Genomic DNA, 13,837 nt, shown 5'->3' on the forward strand with positions numbered 1-13,837 from the left:
ATATATAATCATAATATTTTCTTAATACTCATGTTATAATCAAGTTATTTCGTTTAGTAAGTTGCAGCAGAACTTGACTCATAGGCCATACTCAACTTTAGTTTAGTAAGTTGCAGCAGAACTTGGCTCATAGGCCATACTCAACTTTAGTTTATTACTATTGTGGCCCCCCTTTCACCCACAATAGCCCCATGACCATTACAGACCACATTATTCCCAAATTAGTTATGTTTAACATAACATGACGCGTTTGTATAAACATATTATCACATGTAATTTCATTATGTTTTGTCATTCGTACTCTCTCCACTTAATATACCAATCAATGATAATAATCATCTTTCATCAGCACGTAGTTAATCATTATAGTTGTAGGGACTTTTCATATATACATGTTCAGATAATCTATATCCTGAACCGTTTTCTGGTAGATAACGTATATAAACACGCTTTTCACCCCAAAGGTTTGTAATAGTTTGAAAAGAGGGGTCATGAAACTCACGGTTTTAAAGGCACTCCGTGCGAGATCAGCTCGGGGTTCGTTTCCCTTGCTATCACTTAGTCCCTATAGTCTATATTATAATAATATTAATATTTTAATATTATTATAATCTCAGTACTAAACTGAGCTATATAACTAATCTGGGTATAACTGGAACGCCCAGAAAGTGACAATAGGCTTAGGTTGTGATTTTGTTCAATGTCTAATAATTAAAACCGAACTTGGCTCAGATTCCCGTTTTCCTAGCTGGGCCAAGTTGTTTGTTTACGCGTTCAGAAAACAGTTATGGGGAAATAAGCTTGGGTAAATGTATTGGTTAATAAAATGATTAAGTTATAAAGACGGATCACATACTGGGGTACCAGATTAGCCTCGGGGCCCGTTTCCGTTTATTCAGTTTGATTTAAGAAGAAACGCGCACAATCTTTCCGGATTGTCCAGGTTTCTCATAGAAAAGTTTGTTTTTACTTAATTAATCCAAAAATATGATTTTTGATCACTTTTGGTGTTTTGATATTCCCGCAGGTTCGTTAATCGTGAACTTACCGGTTTTTATTAAAATTGAATTTGTTTAATCTTCAAATTAGCATAATTAATTAACCATTAATCATTAAATTATGAAAATTTAGCCACTTATCAAATAAAATATGTAGATTTTTATAAAAATATCTCTGGAATTATTTACTGATTTAATAATTTATAAAAATTCATTTTATCAGCTATATTTCGCCTGAAAATCGTTCGTTTATCCCAAAAAATTTCCAAAAATTCCACCAAAATTCCTGAATACCCAATTTATATCCCAAAACAACCTGTATCAATTACAGAATGTAAAAAGCTCATGCAATATTCTTTTCGGTCCAAATTCGGCTATAAAAATTCACACGAACGCATATACACAAAACACCTTTAGACTTCTCCAAATGATCTCAAAATTAATATGTGATCAAAATACATCAAATATGAGTTCCCAGAAAAATTTCATAATTTTTGAAGTATTTTAGCTATTTTTCCCAAATAAACGTCCCAATTCGGTAATAAATTCTCCAAATATTATCGGATGGTCGAAAAATTATCAAATTTGAACAGGGACTCGTTGACATGGTCCCTGATGTGCTTGAAAAATTTCAAGGCCTAAAAATATGCACATCACAACTTTAACCTAAACAGCCCGTAAGCGAGTGTTTCGGCATTACCTTAGCGGGTTTGGCTCGTTTCCGACTTTCTAACCAAGTTTTCAGGTTCCTGTGCTTCTATACGAGCTAGATACAAGTCCTATATCACAAACCAAGCAATTTTTCATCAACATAACAGCCCTTAACTTAGGGTTTCGGCTAGTGCACAAAAACGAACTTTTGAACCGTAAAAACGCCGTTTCAACCCTTTAATCCGTGTTTATGGCCAAAAAAACTATCAAACCAGGTTCCTCACCATGTGTATGTTTAAAACATGTTTATGGACCATTTTTAGGGTTTTTACATGGTTAGGAATGATTTTTGGTAATCAAGACATGTTTATATGTTGTTAAACGAGTTTAAACGAGCCGAAAATCGATTATTTAAGACATTCTTACCTAGTTTCTTGCTGGTTATGGCTGGAGAACAGCTTGTGTCCAGAAATTTCAGAAAAGTGATGTTGTAAAATATCTCAAAACTAGTTTATATGTGAAAGGAAAAGAAAAGGGGTAAAAGTCTTCTTTGGCGGGCTGGGCTCGTTGGGTCCCCTTTTGGGCCCATTTGGCCCACTTTTCTTGATTTACGTGCCCGAACGTGAAATGCCGAGTCCAAATTTATTTCGGGTTCGGTTTTTGGCGACAAAAATATATCGGGTACGACAAACAGTGCGAAAACGAGTGTTTTTCGGCTATTTTTGTGTAAATTTATAAAAACATACTATATGTTTGTAAAAAACAAAAATATTTTCACGGATCGCTTAAAACATTTCAAATAAGCGTTTGGTAAGTCTTTTTCGGCTTAACGGATGATACAATGCTTGGTTTGTAACTATCTTTCCCGTTTAAATCTATAGCGGGTAGTTAAACGAGCATGTTTTCGTTTAACTTGTTTTCTATCGAACTAAGGCCATATTACTAATATTTTAGCTTGCATAGATCGTATATCACTTATAGATGCCCCCCCCCCCCCGGGATATCTGGGTCATAACCCGACCCGTTCGGTTAATCGTTCGTTTGTTACGCAAAAAGCGTTTATTTGCTTAATCGATAAATACGTACTGAGGTATACCTTGTTTTGGCTCAAATGTCACATTCTCCCCCCGTTAGAAAATTTCGTCCTGGAAATTTGATAAGTCAATTACGCCCCTTTGGGGAGAAAGTTTATAATTAAATGTTACGGATTTCATTCTTTTGTTTCCGTACACAATCGATTCCCCGTTGTGGATACTCCCCAAACTTATTCAATGAGATTTTACTGAGTCATCAGTGTTTGATTTTCCCCGTTCAACATTTTCTCGGGTTCTTTTACAGAGTTTAGTTGTATACAAGATTTCAGGTGGTACTAATTTCATCCTGTTGGTAAGGCACTCGTTCTGATTCGATATATATAAAATATCGGGAATGAGGTAATTTTGTTTAATACATTATGAGATTAACCTTCGAGGCAATTTTGTATAGTTCCATGGATTTTCAAGTTAACTCGTCGGTTTCATTAACTCAACTAACACCTTTCAAAAATCGTCACATTCTCACATTCATCGGTATAGTACTCTGGTTAGCCTCAAGCGACTTTTAGTTTGTTTTCGATATTACGAGCTTTATCTATGGTTTCCGGAATCGATTCAGGTTTTGTAATTTGGGGGTCGCCAATTTTCAATTGAATAAGGTAGCGAGTTACATTCTTGCTCGTATAATATCTATATCTGTGTATCGGGAATTGAAATTACTGGTCTCACTTTCCTCTAATGTTTGAATATTAATTGTTTGTTAGAAGATTAAAGACCGTATTCGTGTCGATTAGGGATCTAAGTTTCATACATAACTTACTAAGGATAAGATTTTGTTAAGGCGCGTTTTTTTTTCAGTTGGGTAGTTGTTACAAATCAGAAGAAGGTATTTGGAGTTGATTAGTCAGGGAACTATCATTCAGCTTGAGTTGCTTTCTCGGGATGTTTAAGGAACACGTGTTAAGGGTTCCATTTTAGTTTGTTTCCCACTTTCAATGGGGTATCTCGAATTGTTGTAGCATCTCCAAGGATCTTTAGTATTCCCCCAGAACTTATAATAGTGCACACTTTACAACACATGAGCCTATGATTCCTTCATAGATTTCGCTTGCATCTTTATACTAGTACTCAGTTTATCCAAACATCTGGCCTGACTTTTCCTTGTTCATCACTTGGTTATTAAGGCTATAAAAGTTTAAAGTTCAAGTTTCGGTTACGGATAGTATAGTTTTCCTCATCCGTGTTTCGTCATTGGGGTACTAGGTTTTGTTCCGTGTACGGGATCACTTCTTTATCTAGAAGAGGCAGTATAACAGTTCTATTTCTATATATAACCTTCATTTGAACTCAATTAACTAATCCATACTGACTATTACACAATGACTCCTCACTTCCACCGGGAGTGCATCGATAGGGAATAGCTAGTTATTTAGGTTAAGAGGGTAGTTTTTTTTTTGAGTAATATGGTTAGTATTTATAGTCTTACTTTTGGTGGTTTCTATAGTATACAGAGTTGTTATTTTACTAGACGGTATATTTTCCAAGGTAATAACTTGTAGGAACGAAACGTCTATCAGTGTCCGTAATAAATAAACTAAAGTATATTAGGCATTACTAAGAACGTACCTGTCACTACATTTGTTCTATCAGGTTTATTCACAATACGTGGCCCCTAGTCGAGTTGAACGTCGATGCCGGTCCTTGCTTTTGTCTTTCCATCGCAATTGGGTTCAATCTAGGGCAGTCTTTCTTGATGTGCTCCATACTACCACACTCATAACAGGCATTACGGTTTATTATGGGTTGGTTTTGGTAGACTGGTTGTTGTTGTGTTGGTTGAGGTTGGGGTAGTTGTAAGTCCTGGAGTTGGGTTGGTGGATTTATAGTATTCATAACGGTTCTACAATTTCGGGCATAGTGTCTCACCTTCCCACATTTGTGACACACATTGGTCCGACATTCACCAACATGATGATAACCACATTTTCCACATCTAGGCAAAGGCCCGTTATACTTATCTTGCTTCACATCGGAATTGATCATAGCGTAATTTTGTATTGCAGAGCGCGCACATTTATTCTGTTGTCTTTCTTGTATTCTCGCTCCATAATTGGTTCGTTTTGTACCAGATGATTCCCCGGGCATTCTTAACGCACCACTTCTAATCAAATCAGAAGTTACAATGCCGGCTTGTAACACGGCATTTTCGAAAGTTACAGGGCCAGTTGAATTAATCAAACTCCTGACTTCGGGAGCTAAACCCCAAATGTAACATTCAGTACGTTTAGATTCTGGAGTAACTAACCATGGGACTAGACGAGCCAGTTCGTTAAAGCGGTGGGTATACTCCAAGTGATCTACACCATTCATTTCTAGATTCCAAAGTTCTTGCTCTAATTTCTGAATTTCGTTTATCGGACAAAAGTGTTTTATCATAAGATTTTTAAGTTCTGTCCAAGACATACGATTGGTTGCCTCATGTCCTCGAATTTGCACAACAGTATTCCACCACATTAGCGCGTGGTCTACAAATGTAGAAGTAGCAAATTTGACAATACAATCTGGTGGACAGTTAGTGATATTAATGATGGATTCAGTCTTTTCGATCCACTTTACTAGTCCATTTGGTCCTTCAGTACCGCTAAATTTCATAGGTTTACATAGCATGAAGTTCTTAAGTTGATATCCGTGTTGCGGGGGATTTTGATTGTTACAACTATTGTTCAAGTTCGGTGGGAGATTATCATTATTGAAAGTAATATTGGTATTCAACGGGGGAGTATTAGTTGTGATAGTGTCAGTATTTATCGGGGGAGCATTTGTGGTTGTATTAGTATTTGTCGGGGGATTAGTATTTACGGCCGCGTTAGCGTTCGGCACTTGATTTGTATTCATAGTTGTATGGATACCAGCAGCGAATTGTGCTGCTATTGTCGGAAGTACTGTTTGTAGTTGTCGAGTGATCATCTCGGCTATATCTGCCTCAGACAACGTGTTTACTTTCTTCGGGGCCATTCTATAACAATAACCGGTTATCACACAATTAACAAAATTCACATATGCTAATGATCACAAAAGGAATTACAATAACAAGTAATCAGGTATTTCAATTAACACGTATCACACGGGTTTGTTCTCAAGTCTGAATACTAAGGATAGTATGTAAAATTAGCCTAGCAAACGCCAATGTTTGCATATATATTAAAAGTTGTCATCTCATGACAAGAAATTTTAACCCAATAGGGGTTAATGTTTGTATTAAAAATGCCCAAATCGTCCTCCATATTAGCATAGCGTACCACCATATGCTTGTATGGAGTATCAGAAGCTATACACGACAATACCGTACTATCCTTATCTATCAAAGCACGCGTTATAACAATTATAAATAGTTCAGAACTTGTACGACAATTGTTCCGATACGATCCCATTATTGGGAAGCTGTTTTTGTTCGGTCTCTCCCGTAGGTAGATATTTGCTCGTTACGAGTTTAATCAGTACGTTATAATGGGAATGCATGTGTATATTCCACCTGACTTCTGAATATTTGTTAACTAATATGGTAAAATATATTCTTTCGCCAGGTCATTTAGTATTCGTGGGCATGTCGGACTTAATAAAATTATTAGTTTGCTAGTTAGAGGTAAGTATGTTCCATTCCAGTCGGGACACATCATCATTTCGTGATTATGGGGTTTTCATTTTATAATAATCGATTGAAATCGCGTAATATAGGAGAGGTTGAAGGTTGTCGAACATAGATGATTCGAAGAGTTTGCTAGTTAAGGAGGTTCATCAGAATTAGTTGTACTGGTGATATGTAAAGCAAATTATTTTTATTAATATTTCTTTTTGAAATATCATTAATACATTATATGTACTGGTAGTCACGGTCTGTTTATAGAATTAGGGACTCAATAAAGTAGTTATTATATTTATAATTCAATAAGTTGGATTCATCACTAACTATTTCCCCCAGGGATGGTGTTTGTTTTTCAAACAACAGAAATCGAATGATGACCAGAAAATAGTTTAGTTTAGTGTCAAAGAAACGAGTACATGAAATAAAGGTTAGACCCATGCTGAGAGGTATTATATGTGTGTGTGTGTGTGTGTGTGTGTGTGTGTATATATATTCTTGAAATCATTGTCTATAGAACATGCCTCCAACAGTTCTTTCCCGAGCCTTGCATATTAAGCCCCTTAGTGGTTCCGTCACATCACCAGACTTAGTTAAACTTGTTGAAGCATTCTCATATTCCCACTCACAAGCAACACCGGTTCTTCATCTGTCGTAAAGCTACCCGATCTCGACATCTTTCGATGCAATCGTTAATCAGAAGAAAACGTTTTTCGGTAGCTTAGATCATCGTAAAGGATATTATTAATTAATACCGAAATTAAATATTTTATTTGTTACGAACAGGTATAATATTAATTATAAAAAAATATAATATAAATTTTGATACGATATAATTTTAATCATAATAGAAATTAATATTGATTATAACCGAATATAATATTTGTTACAATAAGATTCAATATCATTGGTAGTACCGTACGTACACATATCCCTATACCTCGTCTCAGATAAGCACGTATGCACATTTCATATATACTTCACATCACCTTTATGCACGTATGTTGCCCTTTTTACCTATCAATATGTTCCGCGACTTCTCCCCGAATTCCCTCGTACAAGCAAGTCTGTTATTACGTTCCGGACCATAATAACTCACTTACCCTCCGAGTTCATCCCGGCATCCATCAGTATCTATCGTTACTCATTATTAACTTTCCCAGTGATAATCGAGCCTACGGTTATATTATAGGTATCCTATGGGATAACCTATTTCTTTATAACCAATAGCTCTGATACCAACATTATTCCTGTAAAAGATTCTAGTACTTCACACACATTTTGGAAACCAAATGGCTCCTTAGAAATCTAAGGAGAACTTTATGTAAAAGCTTATGATTTCACGTGGAATTCCTCTAGAGTGAGGTATGCCTCCTTGGTTCGAGGTGTCCTTTCCATGTAGTTCAAATGAGAATGAGTATAGGATACGAGAACAAACTGTAAAGATTAGAATATAGATGAGATTACAATTGATATCTTATGATGTTCCAGACTATGTGTTCCCTTGGAATAATTGGATTACGAAAAAAAGTGGTTATTCTCGAGTGACGAGCGAAGCTGGATAGAATTCCTACTCTTGTCTCTCTTGCAAAAAGGAATGTTTCTCTACGTTTTGTGAGTCGACTTGACAACTTGTATCCCAATAGTGTAAGATCCCCTTGAAGTATGCCTTAAACATTAGAGAAATCTTGGAGTACCATAATTTCATTAAGGTATCGACAAAGAACATAAAGGTGTTTCGGTTTATTGTTTTTACAGCGATATGATGTATTTGAAGGTTAGGAATAATAAGTAATGATATAAAATAGTGTATAAAAGTATCCAAACATTTAATAAATACTTATATTAAATAGTGCTTAATAATTATATTATAACTTTTACACCTTAAATATTACCTGAGTGAAAACACTAACATGTTTGATCGGTTGCAACTTGCAGCCAATACATGTTCAACACAAAGTTTAAGGATTTAACCGCTATAAAACTAGCTAGAATAAATCAATAAAATATCGAAAACAAGACTTATTTATTTAAATCTGTACATTACGAAGATGAAAGAAATGATAATAAATTTTATGAAGAAATATACTTTATCATATCTTAAATAGTTTGATATGAAGTAAACTTTCTTGAAATGTGAAGATTAAGGTTCTCAAAACCTGAAATGTGAGTAGACTTTCTTGGAGCAATTTAGCAGCAAGAGTAAAAGTAGGAGTAGATAGGTATATATGTAGCTGCTAAAAAGAAAACCAATACAAATGAAATACATGTTTTATATATATATATATAGGATAAATGTCTTTTATAACTTGACAACAGTCTTGGATCGTTTCTAGGCGCTTTTAACATAACCACAGTGAATGTTCTTAGCCATTTGTACCTTTTGATTCACTTCAATTAAGACATAGTCAAGATCGAGATCCAACTTTAAACCTTGTGATTCTCTACATAGGATTGGCATATGTTTGCTAACAAAGGGGCTGTTTATTTACATCTGAATGGAACCATTCAGATGGAAACATCTGATTCATTCAGACTTCAGTCTGTTTGGTTTCGGACTAGAAAAACATATGAATAGTTAAAATTAGGTCTGAATCATTCAGACTCATGCTGTTGCTGAATGAGACAGAGGCTTATCCAGATTTGACTCATTTAGATCCGAACGAACCAAATAGCCCCAAAATCATTATATTGAACTGTGAGGAGTTAACTAAAAACCTATGTGATATACATGTAAAAAAACACCAATATATAGTATTGAGGTAATGTGAGAACCCTTTGAAATTGAGAATTTTGAGAACAATTTTGAAACACAACAAAAACTACTTTTAAGAAAAAAAAATTATAAAACATAAAAAAACGCGAAAATAAAAAAAGTAAAAGAAAACCAAAATTTTTTATTTTTCATCTCGTTTTCATAAAAAAATAAAAAAAAATACCATGTTTAGCAAAATTTATCATGACACTTATTTTTTAATTTTATATATGTTATATTCTTTATACACATATGTAAATCGTGATTAAATAAAAATATACTATGTGTATAATTAGGTGGGTTTTTTTATGAAATCGAGATAAAAAATAATAATTTTTGGTTCTTTTACCTTTTTAAAATTTTCGTTATTTTTCTGTTTTATAATTCTTTAAATATTTTTTTAAGAGACTTTTTTTGTGACTTTACAAAGTTCTTAATTTCAAAAAGTTTTCTTAGAATTCGAATCCTATGGTATAAAGTATAAATTTAAGTATTCAACCTTTTCTATTTGTTAGACTTTTTAGTACAAAAAAGTGAAAAACAATTATTGATCTCTTAACATGACGCTCGTCACCATATTCTCACGCTACCCGTGATAAGACCCAAGGATAGAGGAGAGTAGCGCCACTCGCCACATCACCCTTAGGGGAGCGCCACACACCATGAATCCGACTAAGTCATAGCACCCCTTACAGTAACATGATGACACATGACATACCGGCCATATCATCCAATTTGATAATGTGACATTATGCATGACATGCCTTGTCACACTCTTATGAATAATTACGAGAATGAGAATCACATAAATACTTATGCATAACATAACTTTTTAACTATGATACATAACAGAAGTATGTAATCACATACCTACATCACTTTTAAAGCATTACGCACAACTGGTTATGCGGCTCTCGGGTTTTTCACATTAAAATGTGTTTGTAATGAACACACCAATATATATGAATACACAACATACCAAACAAGTTATACTTTTAAATGTTAATCTCACAGGCAACCTGCATACCTAAAGAAAGCTAGCTATGTTGATTACATATGCGTCAACAAACAAACAACAAATCAGTTAAATTGACTCACTAGAATGCCTGATTATCCTCTGCAAAATCATAGTCCTTGCTCTCCTTGTATCCCTAACACACTTATCCGAATGATCACTCAAATCATCAATTGTTTTCCCAAACACATTCACCATCTTCCTCATCTCATCCACCACCATATCCATCCCAGCCGCCTCCACATCCGCCTCATTAATCGCAAAATCAGCATTCGGCAACACACCCTCCACATCAGCCCCCAATTTGTCAACAAGAGCTTTAATATTATCCAAATCTTTAATCACAATGTAACTCCCAATCTGCATTGCACTCATCACCTCCCTCTCATCTTTAACCTCGTTCTCATACTTCTTCCACAACGAGCTAATCCACTTCCCCATCAATCCCATCGGCACTGCCACAGCCGCCGCCAGCGCTGTCAGCAGCGGAGGAGCAGACACCGCCGCAGCCACCACCGAGCATATCAAAACCGTGCTGAAAGTGGTCACAAATATCACATTACTCAATCTCCTCCGTGTTTTAGTTGCTTTCAACTTCCTATCAACTTTTCCCCTTTGACTTTGCAACTTGTTCAACATTTCGATTTGCTTTTCGTGAACCGATTGAAACGATACGAAAAACTCATCTGAAAACAGGCTGTCCAAATCTAAAGCTTTAAATTCATTGAATTGGTTAATTGGGTTTAAGTGATTCGCACCCGAATCGTATTGGTTGATTGCAATTTGAAGAAACGACAACCCGGATCGAGCGCTTTTCAAACAATTCTCAAGCGACGTGCAGAAATCAAGGGTATGTAAGGTACTTTCAAAGTAATCTTCAACTAACGAAAACAAGTGATCATTGTCCCAAATGTCGTGTTTGCATGCGAGTATAACGTTAACTACTTGTTGATTCATGTCAAGTAAGCTTCCGGTGACGTCACGGAGGGAGTTAAGTGAAAGAGAACGGGGCTCGGGCTCGACGGCGAGATTGGTGATGACGCGGGTGGTTCGGTGTTGGAGGGTGGTGTCGAAGGATTGGAGCTCCGGATCCGATTGGCATGCGTCTTGGTAGGATGTTAGATCTGCATTTGACATTGATGAAGATGATGATGGTGATAATGTGTGATTGTGGCTTGAATTTGTGCTTACGAAACAGCCCATGCGTGAATTGGGTCGGAGGTGGAGTGGGGAGCAAGGTGTTTTAGTCAAACGTAAGCAACAGCTTCTCTTATAAGCTGGTGAAACCTCAAATATTATATTAATATTTTGTTTTTTTAACAATAAATATTTCACTCAAAAATCCATTAAACTTTACATTTGTAATATCATTTCATTTTTGTAATACCACTAAAAGTGAGGGGAACAACATACCACTAAATAGATCATGGGTTGATAATTTATGTAGATACAATTTTCAAGTATTGTATGTATACGTGCTTGTTGATTGCTTAATTAGTATTTACAAATATTTGAACCTACAATCTGAATACTGTACCACTAGATGTAGCGAGTTGTAAAAAAAAAACTATTTAAACTTCTTTTTTGTTATTTTATTATTTTTTTTTCTCTTTTTTATTTCTTTTTTGCAATTTTTTATTAACTTGGACCAAAAGAGTAAAACATTCACGTCCATGAGGCTTAGCGGTGCATACCGCCAAAGGCCACAACGCATAATCTTTAGCACGTCAAACTTGCATGTAAGCTAATATAACATTATGCTTATGAGCAAAATCTTTCGATGTATCTTTTGTTCAGTGTGCACGCCCACTATCTATGAGTTGTTCTTTAATATCTGGGTATGTCAATTGTCATATGTGGATACGTCAAAGTCCTCGAGTACGTGTGTTGGTCATTAAAATATTTATCAAAAAATGGGTCAGAATTAGCATGGCTATACGCTCAGAGATACCTTTCAGAATTTTTCTTGTTTCATATTGCATCAAACCCTGTTTTGATGACACATTAACTTTCTAATCAAAACACCGAGACACGCACATTTAACCTTATTCAAACTTTGACGCCTCTTTATCTTTGAAACACATGCGTATCAACTAATCAAAGGATAAGAAGATTGACCACGAACTTTACTTTTCTTTTTTTTCCCCCAACGTTAGTCGTTAGGCATAGCATCGGGATTTTGTAACTCCGCAATAGAATACATATTACCAACCGGAGGCAAATTTAAATTATCCAAATTATCGAAAACAAATGAAAATTATCCAATATGCAAATTTAAATCAAAGAGGTAATGATGATCTTCTTGAAGTTGGTTTGGTGGTTCAAAACCACAACCTATAAGGTGTATCTTGCTACTCGAGGCACCATAACCGTTTATCTTGTTGCGTGAACCACCACCACCACCTGAACAAGGTTTCATTCCCGTGGAACCAATCGAAACGTGTTTTTGGCTGGATGAACCAACACCCGCTTCTTGTACCACATACATCTTTAAATATTTTGTGTGAAATTTGTTGAGCCATACCTAGAAAAATAAAAGGAACCGCAATGGTCACTGGTTATATCAACGGAATCAGTAAAATGTTATAGTCCCAAGTGGAACAGACTCAAGATTGTAAAAGAAAAGGCTGGCACAATACATTGCATGTGAAGATCTATAAATGTAAATTATGTCCTGCAAACAATGGCGGGATCCAACCTTATTTCTCCATGGCTGTATACTAAACTAAGAGCATACTACTTCTTTTTGGATCATGTTGCCTTACTCAATTTGAATTGAAGAACAAAAGCCTAAAATATAACCTACATAAGCAAAACTCTAAACAACTAGCTCAAACACAAACACCTAAGAGAACCGATCATCGAACCAACAAACAAAAGATAATTTGAAATTAAAAAGATTTAAGATCGATGAAGATATAAAAAACCACAGAAAGTGAGATGGACATATTGGATTTGCGGTTTTTGGGGGTCAAGAATTATGCTAGCACAGTTGCACCTTCAAAGCTTCTTGCTCTTTAAAATGCTTGAGAAACACAAGCATTTTAAATTCCTTTGAAGAAAGGAAACCACTATAAGGATTGGTTTCTAATGATTGAAGTGTTGATTGGTCACACAAAAAGGGGGTCAGTCTTAATCTTTGAAGAGAGAAAACTAAATATTTTCAATTTTGATTATCCAGATACCATGAAAAAGGTGAAAACAAAGAAAATGAATAGTGTACGAGGCTTTGTATTGCTTTCTAACTTCTCATGAACCTTACTATAACCTTGTAATCATCCAAAGGCGAATCATATCCAAAGCCCCAACATACTACTTTCCTAACCATCCCAACTTTGGGCATACGGAGCCAATACGGTGGCCTTGGCAATTTCCTCTCCTCTCTGATTGAAGAAGGATTGATTACTACAAATTCAACATCTCTAGGAGAAATGCATATCTATGGAAAAACAGATCCTTCGGTGTCCAATTAAGTTTATAATTGTCACGATCATTGCGGTGAGCATGGTTCAAGTGAGCTTTAACAAAAGGAGTGCCGGATATAAGAGAGTGCCATGACTTACAAACGCTCTTGCATCGGATCAGATCTTCCACATCCGATCGTACAAGTATCTGCTCAACCACGTACATCAAGTGGCGCAGCGTCTGCCATTTGAACCCTAGCTAGCTAATACACCAGTCGTCAGCCGATTACTTTAAGAGAAAACGAATTTGGATAATTGCTGAACCTTCATATCACCAGTA

The 13,837-nt window shown here is 35.6% G+C and overlaps 1 protein-coding gene across 1 annotated transcript; it reads right to left on the reverse strand.

The window, feature by feature from the left end:
* Positions 1-10,125: 10,125 nt before the first annotated feature.
* LOC143536375 (UPF0496 protein 1-like) lies at positions 10,126-11,322 on the reverse strand. Its single transcript, XM_077030379.1, has one exon. It carries the CDS (start codon positions 11,294-11,296, stop codon positions 10,163-10,165), a length of 1,134 nt encoding a protein of 377 aa, XP_076886494.1. The 5' UTR covers positions 11,297-11,322; the 3' UTR covers positions 10,126-10,162.
* Positions 11,323-13,837: the final 2,515 nt, after the last annotated feature.

This window comes from Bidens hawaiensis, unplaced genomic scaffold, assembly GCF_021521415.1.
Source record: "Bidens hawaiensis isolate Kalapana, Puna unplaced genomic scaffold, B.hawaiensis_p1.1 tig00010796_1, whole genome shotgun sequence".
NCBI lineage: Eukaryota > Viridiplantae > Streptophyta > Magnoliopsida > Asterales > Asteraceae > Bidens > Bidens hawaiensis.

Coding starts and splice junctions, on each gene's coding strand:
- LOC143536375 (XM_077030379.1), bottom strand. CDS start 11,296: ATGGGCTGTTTCGTAAGCACAAATTCAAGCCACAATCACACATTATCA.